Source organism: Leguminivora glycinivorella, chromosome 13 (assembly GCF_023078275.1).
Source record: "Leguminivora glycinivorella isolate SPB_JAAS2020 chromosome 13, LegGlyc_1.1, whole genome shotgun sequence".
NCBI lineage: Eukaryota > Metazoa > Arthropoda > Insecta > Lepidoptera > Tortricidae > Leguminivora > Leguminivora glycinivorella.
Window position 1 is genome coordinate 9,537,964 of NC_062983.1, and position 19,753 is coordinate 9,557,716.

General features: G+C 37.0%; 1 protein-coding gene across 2 annotated transcripts in view; it reads right to left on the bottom strand.

The window, feature by feature from the left end:
- The window catches only part of LOC125232826, a 44,420-nt gene that overhangs the window by 15,573 nt on the left and 9,094 nt on the right, over positions 1-19,753 (bottom strand). For both annotated transcript variants that reach the window (XM_048138617.1, XM_048138618.1), the window contains exons 3-4: positions 10,237-10,361; positions 2,786-2,842 (exon numbers count right to left, since the gene is read on the bottom strand). In XM_048138617.1, coding sequence (XP_047994574.1) covers positions 2,786-2,842; positions 10,237-10,361 — 182 coding nt within the window. The remainder of the gene's footprint in view (positions 1-2,785; positions 2,843-10,236; positions 10,362-19,753) is intronic.

Here is a 19,753-nt window from a genome sequence, read left to right on the forward strand (position 1 = left end):
ACAGTAAAATAAAACAGCGAGTTGTCACCAGGTACGGCGCTGGCGCCGCGGGGGCAGCCATCCACTTACATCTGCCAATATTTGCTCAGCGCCCCCTCGCGTTCATATTTCAAATGTGGGGAGACTAAAGACTACAAAATACAAAGTTACGGCGCGCGGCAGCTTTTACACGGACGCGTAACGCGGCCAGAAAAGGAGTTTTATGCAAGATTAAAGATTTTAGATTCACAGGAAAACAAAACAGCGAGATACATCTGCCAATATTTGCTCAGCGCCCGCTCGCGTTCATATTTCAAATGTGGGGAGACTAAAGACTACAAAATACAAAGTTACGGCGCACGGCCGCTTTTACACGGACGCGTAACGAGGCCAGAAAAGGAGTTTTATGCAAGATTAAAGATTTTAGATTCACAGGAAAACAAAACAGCGAGATACATCTGCCAATATTTGCTCAGCGCCCCTTCGCGTTCATATTTCAAATGTGGGGAGACTAAAGACTACAAAATACAAAGTTACGGCGCGCGGCAGCTTTTACACGGACGCGTAACGCGGCCAGAAAAGGAGTTTTATGCAAGATTAAAAATTTTAGATTCACAGGAAAACAAAACAGCGAGATACATCTGCCAATATTTGCTCAGCGCCCCCTCGCGTTCATATTTCAAATGTGGGGAAACTAAAAACTACAAAATGCAATTTAGCTTATTAAGCCTTAGTTACACATTGTAAATTAGGTACCAAATGGGTACTAAGTACAAATACCTTATTTTGACTGCTCGAAAAAGTATTTCATTGATTTGTGAACAATACCATCTGGCCCCGTAGCCGAATGGCATTTCTACGACGCAAAACGAAAAGAAACGCCGCGAAAGGTAGCCTGGTTCTGTCGCGCCAATACGCAAGAGCGATAGAGATAGATATCTACGAGCGTTTCGTTTCGTGAGCGTTTGTGCCATTCGGCTACGCACCCTGAAGTGCCTGCGAGTGCACATCGGTGTAACAGTGGGTCGATTGTTTTGTTACACATCGGTGTAACAGTGGGCCCATAGGCCCGGTGAGTGCGAATGCCCCCGCTTAGTTAAATCGATGCGTTCTGGGCCCGCTGATTTTATAATCGCGTGCAAGCGTGCAGAAATACCTACGCACATCACATGTAAACATTTGGTATTCGCGACTGGTACCTCTTGTGCGTGGTGCGAATTTTCGATAGAATGCAAATAGAATTAAACGTCAATAAAAGTGTTCTGTTGATCAAAGTTTAGAAGTTGATGTCTTGAATATTCACGAAGAATTGATGGAGTGATAAAAGCAAAGCACTTTTGTTCCTGTAGGTACTTTGCGAGTTTAGTTTTATGCGTACAAATAAACATTTCTAAACTTGGGAGTGACATCTTTCGTAATATAAATCGGAGAGTAGGTAGACTCAAAATTATGATGGAGATATTGACATATACTAGTACTTAGCTAACCATGATAAATAAGAACATGTAGGTTCCTATTCAAAAGATAACCTAACCTAACCACAAAATTAAAATTTTGAAAAAACATCCGACAGCGACATAGTAGACCGATTTTCATGAAACATGGCGAAGAACACTCCCGACTAACTCAGTTTTCAAACAAAAAAAAACTTAATCGAAATCGGTTCATACGTTCGAGAGCTACGATGCCACAGACAGACACACACACAGACAGACAGACAAACAGACAGACAGGCAGACGTTATTGCGTCGGGGGTTAAAAAAAAGCAAAACTATAATGAATCTGCTAAATCGATTATGCATACAAACATACCTACATACATTAGAATTAAAAATAATACTGATTAAAATTAGAGAAATTAGAAATAAAAAGATTGCAATGTTTAGGCACCGTTCTTAAACTACATAGGTACCTAATCATTGGTTAGATACATTATAATAAGTTAATAACTCATAAGAAAAAGACAATGTGATTCTCTCTGCCTATGTTCCAGTGTCAAACATCTCTTGCCAAATTATACTTCCAAGCTCCTTCAAGCAACCATCGCGTTCCATCAAATTCAAATTGCGAACGCTATATTTTTAAACCCCACTCGTCGAAGGCCTACGCTAAACAGCCAGCGCGCATAAACACTTTTTTCAACGTTTATTTTTACCTCAATCGGGCACTATTAAGGTCTATTTGTCGACTTGGGTGGTCGAGGGCCCTTCACACTTCGGAACGTCACTTTCATGGTGAATATGGGTGTTGTGGCGCGAAACGCCTACGGGTGATAAAGCTGCGGTTGGTATTTGTGTTTTACTTGTCACGCCGTTTTTTACACGCAGTCTGATTTTAGGTTTAATATTGAGGTCGTAACCTGGACAAAGAGAAAAATATACCTAAACTAATTTGTCCGATATATTCTGTCAATATCTATTTATAATAACTTGACCACTTTCATAAATTTCAATCGTTCACATTACAAAAATTGGCGATTACAAATTGTGCAACTTATATAAAAAAAAAATCTTGGCCCTAGTAATGAGAAGACTTCGCTAAAATATTTACAGTCAATTTTAGGTATGTAATATCTTATAAAAAAATATTACATATTTACCTAAATTAGAATTAAGCAGTATTAAATGTAAGTAAACGCCATCTCTCGGATTGTCAGTGAACTTAACGGCGCGGCGCTAGTTGACGACCAAAGCGAGGACAATCGCACGAGCGTGCCGTACTTCCGCAGCGCATATATCGTGTTGATAGTATATGAGAACGCCAAGAGATGGCGCTGTAAACAATAAACAAAACTGAACATACTAACCTTGATTTCTTCAAGAGTTTTCTCACTGAACTTCGTTTCCGGTGACGCCAATCCGTTCTGAAACAAATATCGACATTGTGAAACTTCAGATAAAAAGTAAAATCTGCTTACTAAACAATTATGAGGCAACAGTATTCAAGTTTTATTATATTACATTTTTCTCGTTTTTGGAATGAATTTAGTAATCATAGTAGGAACCCGTGCATGTGTCAAATATTTAGGGCAATCGGGGCCTTTTCATTGGCATATGAATTCTCAATCATCATCATCATCGTATCAGCCGAAAGACGTCCACTGCTGGACATAGGCCTCCCCCAAAGATTGCCACAGAGACCTGTCCTGCGCCACCCGCATCCAGCGAACTCCTGCGACCTTAACCGACATCAGTCCACCTTGTGGAGGGCCTACAAACGCCAGAATTCTCAATGCCAAGTTTTAATTTTAATTTAGGGTCACTAAGACACCCTATAAATCTTTTTAACATGTTGTTTTTATTTTCCGACTGAACCCAATACGCAAAACTAATTGATGATTACTGATCGCATGCTGGCCGTTCAGGCTCGACTGCGCGTGCGATGCGATAAGTGCGTATTTACATACTTGGCCGTGCACTCTATACACAGACGACCAACGGCTAGACTAGTACGTACAAGAGACAATTAACGTCACATAAGCAAGAAAGAGACAACGCTCTACTCAATCATTATCGCCGGCATAGAGGAATAAGTAAGGGAAGAGTTGTAACTCTGCATACATCAGTAAATGCGAGTTATTTGTATAGGCATAGTTACTTAGTCGGTCCTAAAGTTCTGTCACAAATGCTTTTTTAACTGATAAAATTGTATATAAAGGTTTTTATTCAATAAAAAATACATGATATCAAAACCTGTTTTATATTAAAATGTGATATAAACGATCGAAAATGTAGATCGTGATTTTTAAGAATCCTTGATTACTTTGAGTTTGTCGATAGACGTCAGCACGCGGAAAAATAGACTTCGCAAAAGGAAGAAAAAACATTGTTACATTAGCCAAATAAAATAATTATTTTTTTAGTATGAGTTCTCTGAATTTGGGCATATTGAATTACTGGTATTTCATTTTCCTACAAATCTTTATGTCTGCTAGTAACCTTTAGAACTTGGGTACTTTTCAGTAAAACGCTTAGATTTCACAATCATCAACGGGAATGTGCAACAAAACGTTGTACAGTAGCAATATTGTCCATTTAATTCACAAAAATCATATACAAACTTAAAGATAAAAGACCCAGCGTTTATAATAAGTATTATTAAAGCATATTAAGCCAACCAAAAATAAATAAAAAATAAAAACGTCCGGAAGAGGTCGCGTGTTTTTTGACTTGTTTTTTTTTACCAAATTTTCAGATGTTACAAGGAACCACGCGAAACTGCGACAGCAAAGTACTTTAAGTAATATTGCAATTTATTCAGTATGAAACGAGCTTTCAAACCATGCATATGCATAGTAAGAAATATCTGTCAATAAAGTTTTTATCACTTAAAACCTTTGTGACAGAACTTTAGAACTGACTAAGTATAGTGACATCTAGCGACAATCACGCGTCAACTAGCGTAAATTTATTTAGTCTAATGCTCACCAATTTTTATCTAATATTACAATAGTATTAATCAGTATTCTGTTTTCAATTGCTTCTGCTTGTAATATAAGATGTAAACTGTTCTAATATTAAATTTTTGGCAGACGAGACACTGTTGACTTGACACCTAGTATTGATTAGTGGTACTATAATTCACGCTATTTGACGCGTGATTGCCGCTAGATGACATTATAACTATGCCTATACAAATATCTGATCTCTAAAGCCTACTATAGCACACAAGACTACATGAATGATGAAACACCGTGGGATACAAGTATTGCTGAAAACCATTAATTATATAGCTTATTAATGATGTTGATGATATTGATAATTCAATGTTTTTCTACAATTTTTTTGACATTTAGAATTTATTCTAGAAGTTTTTAGACTAGTATTTTTTTTTATACAATTTAGATTGATATCATTTTATTAAATCAATGTAGTTTTAAAACAATATTGTTTATTGCACCAATAAATTGCTCTGATATTTAGAATAAGATGAATATTGTACACTGTTGACAATTTAAAAGTGCTTATTGTAAGCCTATAAGAATAAAGAATATTTTGATTGATTGATTGAATAACTCGCACTTACTGATGTATAACTAAGAGTTGCAACTCTTCCCTTATTCCTCTATGTCGCCGGGTACTGTAGTTCTCAACCTGGGGCCCCTGGGGGTGATTTCCTCTAGGGGATCAAACTTTTAGCTGACGCGTTTTGGTGAGAAAACCGACGTATGGAGTGAGTACTATACTATCCCACAGAATATATAATAGTACAAGTACAGAAGGCTCACTCCTTTGATATGACATTAACGGACAGCACGCGAGCAGCCACAGCCATTGAATGGTCCGCAAACTCGCGGCCCCCAGCATGTACAGTGAGCTGCAAAATTGCATGGAGAAATCATGAATGAATTCATTGATAAATTCGCCATGCACTTTTGCAGCTGATAGTACTTGTAGCGCGGCGACAGAATCGCGGAGTGAGCCGCGCCTGACTATCCTTATTCCTTAACCTCGAGTGGTAAATGATTCGTCTAGTCTAGTGGGTAAATGATCATTGTTTCTATCCCTTGTGAGGTATGTAATGGACTAGTTAGTGGTTTTACCGTACGAGGAATCTTGTTACTGACAGATAGCTTATGTGTATTTGTTTTTCGTTATTTAAGACTTCATTACTAGTAGACTTGACAGGAGGTGTTAACCTCCTCAGTTCTCGTGTACAAATATTTGTAGATATTCCAAAATTATTTTGAACTTTTATTGAATAACAAAACAAATGCTGGTGGACAATCGGACGAAGGCTATCTATGCATTCGGAACACTAGATTATTTATTTATGTAAAGATAAACCTTATAAAAAACGCGATAAGCCACCTCTTTACCGGGTCTCAGGCTCTTCAAAAGTAAAAATAACCTGCAGGGTTAGCATATGATTGCCGCGAGAGTATGTCGCCGCGAGATAGACTACACGTCCTTATGTCATTGATACAGTTAGAAGAAGACATGTCATCTATCTCGCGGCGACATACTCTCTCGGCAATCATGTGCTAGGCCTACTGGTCAGCAGTAAGCCGTAGGGCTATCTTAGAAAAAAATATAATGAACTATAATAAGGTCGCTATAAGCTAAACCGAATAAGTGTGCTATAAACATCCACTGAAGTGCAAGCACACGATAGCGCGACAGTGTCTCGCGGGCAAACTACGCATCCCACTCTAATAAGGAGGCACACTGACATTTTATCCCGCCAGGCGGCGCCTGTGCAAGTGTCTAGGCATGTCACTATCATTCATATGTGAGCGACAGAAAAAACATATCATCTTCTCGCTCTCACGAATGGACTAATAGGGTGGCGCCATCTGTGTGTGCCACCTTTGAGTGTGCCTCCTCATAAATAGCATAAGTGCTATTGCCTCAATCCTATAAGCCTCAGTGTTATTGGCTTAAAATTTAGCTTGTTTAAATTGTATTTAAGTAGGTACTTAATTTATATTTCTCTTAAGCATGTGGTGTTTACCTATAAGTGGTTATTACACTTAGAAAAATACTTCTTTCAATGTATAACATCACTTTTTAGTGTAAATAACTGTTGGTGAACCAATGAAAAAAAAAAATAACAGTTGGAAGAGGATTTGCCCTGCTGGTCGTGGTCACAGATAATTGATGCGTCACAAAAATGACAAAAAATATATTAAGTCTTCGAAAGAAAGTCGACAAATATTTCTGAAACATAGTTTAAAAATCTATAAAAATGTTCAAATATGTAACTCCGTATAGACGGATAAAGCCTAAGAAAAAAACGTACCTCAAAGCCCTAGAGAAAAAGGTACGGTGGCCTAGATGGCGTTACATCTTTGGGGAACGCTCGGCTAGATGGCGCTAATATTAATATTTGACATTTTAACACATATCAAACTAACAATATGGGCCAAATTGTCAAAACTGAAGTTCAAAAGTTGTAAGCTTGTGTCGAGAGATGGCAGTCTATGCACTGTGATTACACATTTTACTTTAACAGTAACTCTCTATAATACTCGATCCGCTTTGACAAGAGTCCACAAATACAAGTAATTTGCATAGTCAATTGCCTATAGCTATCATAAATCAGCTAATCTAGATTACGTTATCAGGGAGTATTACAGAAGGACGGTCCGCTAACAGCCAAACATTATACTTATCAGTATTACTGATAACTGATAGATGACAAGATAGTGACTAAACTTTCCTTGGTGCAGCCGCGAAAGATACCAACATATCGTCACTACTTTGAAAAATCTCGTATCTCACACTGCTCCTCGAAGTTAAAACGCAGTAAGTCTATATGCATTCCACACATACTTATTACATTTTTCTTTCCATTGACAGAAGAAAATACAAGTTTTTTTCAAAGTAGTGACGATATTTAAATAAGCAATAATTTATGAGTATACTTTCTGGCACGAACGTCAAGTTGTTAGTGCTTGATAAAATAAAAACATCGACAATGCTTTTGTCGAACATTAGGTTATTAATTACCCCTAATAATAATCTCTAAAATCATGAATAATCATGTAAGAAATTATGTAAACTATTAAAATATCGTTCGTTTTATTATTATTGTCCATTTATTTTCAAACATGTGACATTTGTGTTATATACATTAATGTTATATACACATGAATTGAAGTCTATATTCCCTAAAGGTAGGCAAAGCACATGAAACTACTCAAGATTCAGTGCCACGGCAATAATTAATAACATAATTATAATAATTAACGACATATTATAGTGTACATTATCGATGAACTAAATGTCGGAAGGAAGTCACTAGTGTCACTTGGTTATATTTTATGAGAAAGGAAATGGTATGTCCAATAGCAGAAAAAGCTACATGTTCAATACACATAAACTTACGACACGACAGTACTCCCAAATGGGGTAGGTAGAGGACATAAAACGACTCAAGTTTCAGTAGCGCTTATAGCAATTAATGGGTTGAACTAAAAATGAAACCGTGAAATTGCAGTGTCAGGCAGCTAGCCCATCTTACAATATTTGGGCCATTTTTTTTCAAAGTCGTCCACTCCACTTTTTTCTTGGATTTGGATTTTTTCTGTGGTTTCCACTCAGAATCGCGAGCTCTATCAATTCTAATAGGAGAAAAAGTGTCCCAAGGTTTTTTCCCCATGCCGTTACCATTTTTTCATACATTTTGTATGGCGGTAACGGAATGGAAGATCGAAAAAATGTATGGAAATCTTGGGACATTTTTTTTCTCCTATCAGGATCGAAAGACTTGGCGATTCTGAGTATTAATCGCTTAAAAAATACCAACAACATTGAAAAAAAAGGCCCATTTTACCCATATCCCACAGTCGACTTCTACAAAACCCACGGCAGTATAATTTGGAAAAATAAAATATTCTTGTGTAATAACAAATATTTTGGAACCGGCAATAAGTATGCGACTAACGCGACCGAAAGCGTTTCTGGCCATTTGTACCGGCATTAAAAAAAACGTTACTTCTAAGTAATAGCAAACGTATTACCTGCTTTTGCAATGATCTCAGTAAAAACAAGTCTATCTGTTACAAAAAGTGACGATTAGTCTAGAAAATACCACATAACCCGCTTTCCCCATAGAGACTGGGCAAGTGCTACCTGATGGTTTGCCGGTTTTCTCTACTAAGAAATGAATAAGCCTTACAATGTTTATTTATTTCTTATCTATCTAAAACCTGTTTAGTTTTTTAGCCTCATTACTTACAAATTAATCATTTGCCCAGACTAGCTAATTCATATTAGTTAGAAAATGTACAAAATGTTTATAAACTTGTAAAGATGTAATACTGGTTCTCAAACTTTTTTTGTGATGGACTGATGGACCCTCCTAATTTCATGAACCCTTATTTTGAGTTTTCTATTTTTTTTAATTATACATATATACAATTTGCCTTTGATATGAATTAGATAAACTTAAACTATTGGCACATAGAAAAACTTTCATATTGCGCGAACTCGGACCAAAAAACTAGTTATGGCTTAGGTACAATTGTGGTTTACATTAAATATTTACTATATTTAGACAAAAGAGTGTTTTTTTGGAATATTTTAAAGTCAAGAGCTTAAATTTAAATATAATGTTTAGTTTTAAAATTATTAGTATAAAAATATACATATAAGCCTATTTTAAACTTTTAAATAAATAAATAACATTTTCAACATTATACTTAGTATCCTAAACCAATTTGTAAGCCTATCCGCGAAGGTAAACAAACCATATCAGCCAGCCAAGTCCCGTTTACAAATAATTCGATCGGTTCACCTTCACCTGACAGGTCATTGACCGTTACAGATCGTGCCATCCAGTAGACACTCGTAACATCATGTCATTAAAGGTTACATTTGGCAAGTCTGCCCGTCATCTTGGATGGCACGATATGACCGTTTTGGACTGGCGCCAGAATTCGCCAGCTTATCCAGACGGTCGACCACCGGAAAATGCGGGAAGACTAATTAAAAGGTAATGGACATTGCTGTAATGTAAAATGAAAAGTAAAAGCAGATGACCTATATATATGGAAGTGCTGATGAATACAGAAATAAAACATTGCTCTTGCTAGTTCATTTTAGACAACGTGAAGAATTTAGTGCTCTTTCAGACACAGCGGAAACCGCGCGGATACAAACCGCGCGGTTGTGTCTGAACTAGCACTTAGGATTTAGAAGTTTTTGAATTACAGCGCCTCTTCACGTATTTAAGGCCATTTATTTGTGTGATGAGCACAGATATTTGTTCCTGAGTCATAGATGTTTTCTATGTATATAAGTATTTGTATATTACATATATGTATCGTTGTCTAAGTACCCACAACACAAGCCTTCTTGAGCTTACCGTGGGGCTCAGTCAATCTGTGTAAGAATGTCCTATAATATTTATTTATTTATTATTTGCGTGGAAATCGTGGAATTTCCGATCTCCCGGACTAGGTCGGTCAGTCGGTCACAAAGCCGGGCGAGTATTGACCACCTAATAGCTTTTACAGCATATGCATACATACATCTCTCTCCAGCAGCATACTCGTGCGTACAATGCCTCTTCTGTATGGTCCGGGCGGAATCACGGATGTCGCGGACTAGGTCGGTCACGAAACCGGGCGAGTATTGACCACCTAATAGCTTCTACAGCATATGCATACATACATCTCTCCAGCAGCATACTCGTGCGTACAATGCCTCTTCTGTATGGTCCGGGCGGAGTCACGGATGTCGCGGACTAGGTCGGTCACGAAACCGGGCGAGTATTGACCACCTAATAGCTTTTACAACATTTCATACATACATCTCTCTCCAGCAGCATAGCGCGTACTCGTGCGTACAGCGCCTCTTCTCGTATCCGCGCGGAGTCACGGATCTCGCGGACTAGGTCGGTCACGTAGCCAGGCGAGTATTGACCGCCTACTAGACCTGGAAAATAATGTAAGAACAGTTATTAAATATTTCAAGACTAATGCTGTAGTTCTTGTAGCGTTTACAGTTACGATGTAAGTAATTATGTATTCTTAAGATTTTAAAAGCAATGATCATGTGTTTCAATTATTTTTGTAACTAACTAGGTCATAATTATTGCTTTAACAGGGTTTTTAAAGGGGTTTGGAACAAAACAGTCATATGAACATGAATAATCAATTGATCAACTCTGTAAATTGTAGGTATTACTTTTTTGCTTAAATTAAGGTATAATGCAACAAAATAGCTGCAAAATTAACGACCTCAGTTTGTCTAACTCCACAGAAACAAATTCTATGTTTTTTACAACGAGTCATATAAATAGTCGAATCTCAGCCAAGTATCTGTATATTCTTACTTTTCTTACGCAACTGCAGTTTAAAACAGAAGCTATCAGCCTAGGTCACGAACGAAGAGCACGCGATACGAAACAATGTTTGAACTAACGAAGCTGATTTGTTCGTAATTTGCAATATTTTATGTAATGTTCGTCTAAAACTGTAAAAACAAAAGTTATCTTCTTACGTAGGGCAAGATTCTTGCCGCAAGAAGGTCATTTATATTGGGGAGCGACAATTAAATTGAAAAATATCAAGGCCCAAAAAATATTGAAGCAGGATTAAACTATAAGAAAAGTAACGCAAAAGATAAACGTATGACCAATATTTGTTTTAGGCAGTACGGACTGTGCTTATGAAACGTTTCCTGATTCGAAAGCATTTGCTTCATGCTAATGCTTGAAATACAATACGTACTTACTTACACTACTTAGTACTAAGTATTTACAGACAAATTGAATTATCTACTTTTCATTTATCCTCATATTTTCAGTATTCAGAAAGAAAATAATACATATTTTAACTCACTTTTGTCATTAAATCTGGCAAGAACCCAAAATCAAATCACCCACGTGTCTAGCCTAGCCGAAAAAAAAAGTTAGCACATACGTTTTCACACAACAGAAGTTAAAACTTCGTAATTCAAAAAATTGCGATAGGAACCGCATTTCAAACAATATAACTTTCTCACGGATGTGCGATCAAAAGGAGATATAATTTTCACATAATTGAGAGAGATAAAAGACCCCGCATTACCCCAGATAAACAGAAATGAAGTTGAGCGAATGGCATATTTGAGTAGCAATTTATTTGTATCTTGAAATAATTAGTGTCCATTACAGTACAGAAAAGTAATAAAGATTTGAACCGTTTTAACGATGTAAGCTGAAGTAACAGAATGAAATGGACGTACGGCCCAATTCGAATTTCAATAAATGTCAAATATTATCTGAATAAGATATGTATCCAACATTTCAGCGTCAAAAATGGCATTTTAGTTTAAGGAAACGTCATCAATAACAGGTCATTGGACAATGTTTACTTTAGGTCTACTCTACTAAGAAAATAATCTTCAGGGAAGTGATACATACCTAAATAATAAAAACAGCAGTCATTAATTTAAAGATTTTCCAGGATTTCGTTGAACCCTCTTAGATGCGAGAACGAAACGTAAAAGTTGATACAATGATATAAGACTCATTTATGTCAATCATTTATAAAGTTAATCATAGCAACCAAAATTTCAAACGGTTTAAAAAAATAGCTAAGAAAATTCTTTAACGTTTTAAGTTCATAAATGCAAAGGCGCCAAATGCCTATAGATAATCTAATACTAAACTAGTAAAAAAACTAATCACATTATCCCCAGTTACAGTAATAAAAATCTACGTCTCGTCTATCTTAGCCTAACGAAAAATAAAACGAATTGTCTGCCAGTGAAACCCATAAAAAACGGTCTAGATAAAGCAATACGCATAAAATTGTTGGGTTTTATGACATCTACAAAAAATATGCTCGATAAACAAAAAAAAACAGCTTAAAATAGTCTAGATAGTCAAATTAGCTGAGATAACACTAAAGAGATAAGGCCTGCCTATTGTTTACCTTTGTCTCTATATTGTTCAGTAATGAAGATTGTAATAAATAGTCAAGACCCCTGCGGTAACTGTTACAAAAGTAACATTTGAAAATCAACAAATGACTGGTTCCCTCCGCCTCCTCCTACTCTTTAGAGACACTTATCAATTTAATTTAATATTCAAACTACTTTTCCATTCTTTTTTTTAATATAAACTGGCAACCCGACTCGATACATCTCTCTTTTGCAGTCGAAATAAAGTTCTTACGTCACGCGTCCGTAGCTAAAAAAATATGCTCGTAATATTTGCACGATGAAGTTTTCGTTACTTAGTACCATTAAGCAATTTATCATAATGAAAATATCCACATGTCTGCAAAACTAGAAGCCACGCAAGTAAAAAACTTGCACGTGAACGATCATACAAATACTCGTACAAAATATAAGTTAAACACTCATATGAACCATATCGCGTGCAATCGATCATATTCTGCAAAATACATCCGAATTGTAGTATAATCCAATTTTATTTTTTTAGGCATGCGACGTCTACTATTATAAAAAAAAATATTTGGTGAAATTTGCTTGAAGTCATATAAAATTTTATCCTTATTTTGCCCTCAGAAATGCGCAGTTAAAATCTTTCGGTTTCCTCTGTTACACTGTGAATTATAAATATTATAATGTACAATAAAAAAATATGCTCATCTTCGAACCTCCAAAAATATGGGACATGCTTCACAAAATAAGAACGTGTCAGATATTTTTGCGGCCTTTATTGGCCTGCTTATATTGGATTTGGGTTTTTTTAAGTGGTTTCTACTCAGAAACTCGAGCTCTTTCAATCCTAATAGGAGAAAAAAGTGGCCCAAAGTTTTTCCCCATTCCGTTACCATTTTTTCATACATTTTGAATGGCGGTAAGGGAATGTAAGGTTTGAAAAATCTATGGAAATATATTTTGGGATATTTTTTTTTCCTATCAGGATCGAAAGACCTCGCGATTCTAAGTATGAATCGCGTAAAAAATACCCATGCTACAAAAAAGTGGGGTGGACAACTTTAAAAAAAAGGCCCATTATTGCAAGTGACTGTACCTATTATATTTTGAAGACCCGTTATCCATGAAGTCTTACTAACCTTTTACAGAATAGCACGTATTGATTATTGGTTAGACATAACGGGGTTACACAATATGTCAATTTAGGGGTTCCGTAAAATCAAAAGGGGTCGATAAAAAGTTTGAGAAACACTGGTGTTCGAATAAGCAAGAATCTTGACTACAGAATTTTTCACAGTGATTGGACAACTGGCAACTGTCACTGTCGTGACAGTAAATACAAGGATGACTTGACTTTTATTTTAGCGATGACGAATTGACGATGCAAAACGTTGATATTGAGTTACTAATTACTTATCTAACATTACAATTATTAAAAAAGCTCTGCGTAGACGAAGGGACGTAGGATTAGATAAAATACCTAATCCAAGTGGTTTATGATTTACGAGCCCAGAGGGAAATTCAGTCCTACAAGGAATATTAATGGCCAAACCTTACCTAATAAAAGCATTGTAATTTATGAATTGTATAAAATTATTTCAACAAGGTAAATATTTAAACAGCATTATAAATAATAAATCTGCCGAAAAAGGATAACTATAGAAATCTTGCGACACTTTTTTTCTTGTATCGAAAAATAACCTAACCACAAAATTAAAATTTTGAAAAAATCCCCGACCGCGACATTACTAGACCGATTTTCATGAAACATGGCTAAGGTGTTCTTCCCGACTAACTCAGCTTTCAGACAAAAAAAAACTAAATCTAAATCGGTTCATCCGTTCGGGAGCTACGATGCCACAGACAGACACACACACACAGACAGACAGACAGACATGTCAAACTTATCTTCCCCGTCGTTTTTTGTCGGGGGTTAAAAAACAGATGAAGTGACCGAAAACGAATATTAGACTTATATAGACCGGGATATAGACGTTCAATATAAGTGTAATGAAAATAACAATTCAATTCAATTCAATTCAATGAATCCGTAACCGTGAATCATTCAAGACTCTCGAAAATAGTTTATTTGAAGACACATCAATTTTCTGTATTTACAAATACTTTCCGTTTTATCTCGCTAGGCAACCAGTTTGGTCTAGAATTCAGCTCGTTATCAAACCTGGTGTTTACGTTTACCGCCCACATGCAAAATACCTATTCCATAATTCATTAATTTAACATTCAGCTTTCTAGCGTGTGTGGTGACGGGTTAAGAATTTCACCACCCCCTTTCTTCCCGTGGGTGTCGTGGAAGGCGACTATGTGATATGGGTTAAATTGTGGCGTAGGCGAGAGGCTGGCAACCTGTCACTGCAATGTCACAGTTTCGTTTTCTTTCAACCCCTTATTTGCCAGGAGTGGCATTGAAGCTTTGGTAGTTTCGTGTGCTCTGCCTACCCCTTTATGGGATACAGGCGTGATTGTTTGTATGTATGTATTCAGCTTTCTAGTTGATTATTCCAAGGATAAACTGTGTAGTTTATCAAAAAGATGGCAATTCTTATATCGAGATTAGGTACAGCGAAAACTACACTACTTACTACTTAGCACTAGCTTTTGCCCGCGGCTTCGGTAGCGTTAGAAAGAGAGAAAAAATAGCCTATGTCACTCTCCATCCTTTCAACTATATCCACTTAAAAAATCACGTCAATTCGTCGCTTCGTTATGTCGTGAAAGACAAAAAAACAGACACCCACACTTTCCCATTTATAAAATGTATTAGTATGGATTAGGTCCGCCATTTGTACTTTATTTGTTATATTGTGCAATAAAATTTAAATAAATAAATAAATGGATTAAGGATTTGAAATTTTGGACGGAATAATTAGATACCTACTTAGCCTCTACTATGATTTATTTACGTTTTTGAAGACCTTACTGGATAGCGAATATCAAGGAAAATATTGTATGTATTTTTCGGTTCCAATTTAATGTGAAATTAAAGGTTTGTAAATCTATTCAAAAACCGACTTTATGACTGAACTAGAAGATTAAAATTGTAAATCATACTCAAACAGAACCAATTAGCAACGCTTATTTTATTTGGTTTCATTGAAATTGCTACGATTTTACTTGCTTTCAATTTCTACAGTCAAACGTTCTCAAACTTTAAAGCTTTGGAAATCTTTGGTATCAGTGCTTTCCATTTCATAAGAGCTAAAACACCCGCACTAATGTCACATCTTGGACCCTGGCAATCAAATATATGAAAGAGGCGCGTGCCTAGCTAGCACACATTCTAAGCTCGTGTAGGTGAACGCGTACAATGCTTGTATGAATGAGATATGACAGGTTGACTGTTCGCGTTTTTGACAGGCGGTAACTGTGAGGTAACCGAGAGGGGTGGGCGGCGCTTTCAGCGGGGAGCGGGAGTGGCCATACTGTACGATAGTACTCTTTATTATACTGTGCTCTGGGTACGTGGTAGCCAAATGCGCAAAAACTCACGATAATATTTTCGGAGCTATCTATCTCTATCGGCGCGACAGAGCCAGACTGCATTTGGCTACGCCGGCTGGTCGATTATTAATAATACCTACAGCTTTTAGCAATTCAGGTCATACTTTAAGATTAGTGCTGTCAATTGCTAAAACAAAAAGATGATACTATTCAGTTGTCTTTTTATTGAGTGTCGAGTTTCTAGTAATCTATTTCTTGAATTGATTAGTTGCGGATTTTAAAGAGATAGGCACTGGTCCCACCGCAAGCTAGGAAGCTATGAGCTATGGGCTATAAAAACGAACAAGAGATAATCACTCCCGTGTAAATAAAAGAGACACGGCGATGTTTATAGTTACTCGCCCAGCGGTGAGCTATCAAAATCGCCGTGTCTCTTTTATTTATACGGGAGTGATTATCTTTTGTTCGTTTTTATAGCCGATAGCTCATAGCTTACTAGCTCGCGGTGGGACCAGTGTCATAGAAACGTGGACAGTTGACTAAAATGTCGAGTTCGCTTTTACTTTCATTTCAGACGGACTAGTGTTTCTGCGCTCAAGAGATTTTAAATCAGTCATCTAGATTAATTGACTCTCTCGTATATGGAAACATTGTTCTTAAATGTTAGTCTAACCTAATCGTTAGAAAAAATAAGAACGAAACCAAAAAATAAACAATGATGTTAAAACGTAAACACTGATTTACCCACACTTCATTTTGTGGTATATTACTTATATCAGGAAGCGCAAACGTAATAAATATGACCACAGACAAAACTTCACTAAATATAACTTCAATAATGATAAAGGTATACATACTAACGATTTTACATAAACATAGTCGTACCTACTAACTAAAAACTATGAAATGTCTGTTAGTTTCTGTTTTTAATTCCACGAATGGCTCTATCCTGGCTACAACTAGCTGTCAAACATCATTTTCGTCAGTCTGTCATTTCCGTATGACGTATTATAAGTCTATTATTATCCATCCGTTCAAAGAAATCGATTCTAACAAGCTTGCCTAATTTTAAACCCAACTGAGTATATTAACATCACCACAAGAAAAGGGAAGCCATATAAACTTCATTTCCCTGAGAATTTTTTGACGCGCCGCCACTCCTAAAGGTACAATGAAGTAAAAAAGTTGTTATGAATCGACGTATGAACGTGCCTCACGTTGTTACGAACCTACGTATGGAATCAATAGCATCTACACAGTTACACGAAGAAAAATATGTTTTCCAGGTTGCACTTCGGGAAGTGTGCTCAAGAGCTACACGAGCTTATTCCACTGTCCCCATTCTACCATCGGACTCTTAGACGCACGGCCGGTTCCCATCCTTTCTTGGTAGATATTCCGCGAATTCGCACGAAGCGGTTTGCTTCTTCTTTTCTTATGCGCACTGCCAAGGAGTGGAATTCCATGCCGGCGGCTATATTTCCGAGCTCATATAACCCGGCAACTTTCAAATCTTCTGGGCGAGCTCAGTCCATCGTAGGCCACGTCTTTGCCTTTGCCTAGTCTGTGGTCAAGATTAAGCCCATTCATAATAAATAAATAATTTCTGCGTTTCGTGAGCATTTGTGCATCGATAGTATCGATACGCACACAGTAGTTAGTGCATACAGATATTTATGGTCGCGTAATCCTATGTAGATGTAACTGAACGCGACTGTATAAAGAGGCTAGGCACAGTAACCTGGTCTTCGATGAATTGGCTTCTACTTTTTGCGCTGAGAAACATTCACAGCTTGCCGTTAAGATCACGCAACGCTATACAGCTAAACACGCTTTCCATGCACTTCTTACTTACCTATATGTGGTTTCGTTTTTGATTATGAGGTCGTGCTCTTGTGTATATAATATAGTTACATTAGATAGACAATACCGAGATTGTAGCGTATTGTATATTTTACTTCACAAATAGGCAGATAAACCATAAAGTCCTTGCAACTATTTGGCATAAGAACTGTTGAAAACAATAAAATGAACCTTATGCTTTAAACTAGCGCTTGCCGTCATTAGACAATGCCAGTTAAAAGGTTAACGGTAACTTCGAACGTTTCCTGCCATAATGTAGGAACTTAATGACACACTTTTTGTTGAAGCCAGTTCATGCGTTAGGTGCTTAATACATACATACGCATTACGCATATTCGAACAATGCTCCTAATGGACTAAGAGCCCAGAGCCGCCACATCTTCCTCATTTTCTCAAGGATGAAACTTTGGGATAAAGTAGAGTTCGTATCGACGTTTAATGTCTGCATATTACCTAGTTCGGCTCGTCGGCCATTTTTTGCTATAAGGTTTTTTTTTTAAACACTAGGTCAGGCCGCTCTGGGCTCTTAGTACATTAGAAGTGAGTAAGATACTCGTATATAGCTAACGGCACGTTAGTGTCAAAAGTTACGTTTCTTCATACAAAAACGCTATTTTGATACTGACATATTAGATGAGGCTCCAAGAGGATGTTCGTTTGCAAAAATAGCGCACCTCATTCTGACTTCTGATACATACAATCATACATAGATACAATTACGCCTGTATCCCATAAAGGGGTAGGCAGAACACATGAAACTACTAAAGCTTCAGTGCCACTCTTGGCAAATAAGGGGTTGAAAGAAAACGAAACTGTGACATTGCAGTGACAGGTTGCCAGCCTCTCGCCTACGCCACAATTTAACCCATATCCCATAGTCGCCTTCTACGACACCCACGGGAAGAAAGGGGGTGGTGAAATTCTTAACCCGTCACCACACAGGCAGTAGGGTAGGTGTATAGGTCCCAGACATCATATAAACAGATGTTGCCAAGCAGTTTTGTGGTCCCCGTCCCCCCCACCCCGCCAATTAAAAATTGCATACAAACAAAAAAAAATTTTTCATCAAATCATGCCGTGTAGGGTAGGTATCAAAAGAAAGGGCTTATTGAGTAGTTTACGAATATATAGCATACTATAACATTTCTGACACTTTCTCTAAGAATTTTTTAGAAAATTTACGAAAATGCTTCATTTTGGAGTTCACTTTAAACCACTGTAGATTAAGAACTAATGAGTATATTTTTATAATTATTATTTTAAGTAACTAACAAGAGACTACGAACCAATAGTTCGTACAGTGAAAAAATTGCATTTGGGAGCAGGGGGAGCAGTCAAAGATGGCGAGTTTCGATAATTGAAATATCTTGTCATTTAAAATAATAATTATAAAAATATACTCATTAGTTCTTAATCTACAGTGATGGTTTAAAGTGAACTCCAAAATGAAGCATTTTTGTAAATTTTCTAAAAAATTCTTAGAGAAAGTGTAAGAAATGTTATAAGTAATATGCTATATATTCGTAAACTACCTACTCAATAAGCCCTTTCTTTTGATACCTACCCTACACGGCATGATTTGATGAAAAATTTTTTTTTGTTTGTATGCAATTTTTAATTGGCGGGGCGGGGGGACGGGGACCACAAAACTGCTTGGCAGCATCAGTTTATATGATGTCTGGGACCTATACAATATATATCAGAAGTCAGAATGAGGTGCGCTATTTTTGCAAACGAACATCCTCTTGGAGCCTGCTCTATATCCTATCCCTATTGTACTGTAGCCAAAGAGTTTGTACGTAAAGAGGAGAGTCGCAGAAAGTATAGGGCCCCGGAGCCCTCACGAGTCTTCTCTTTCCGAATTGAGTCTATAACCACCACGAACAGTTCAGCGACTGTAGTGCTGACCATGTAGGTACTTTTGGTTGTGAAACTTGTGAGGTACCTACCTATGTGTAAGGTACAGCGGGTCAAATCTCGACTGGGGGGCAATTGTAACTAATCCATTTTTTACCTTATAAAAGTTTGAAAATTGAAGATACACACGACGTTACTAAACTACTTTACACCGTGGCTTACGTGGGCGACGGTCGCGCGATGGTCGCGCG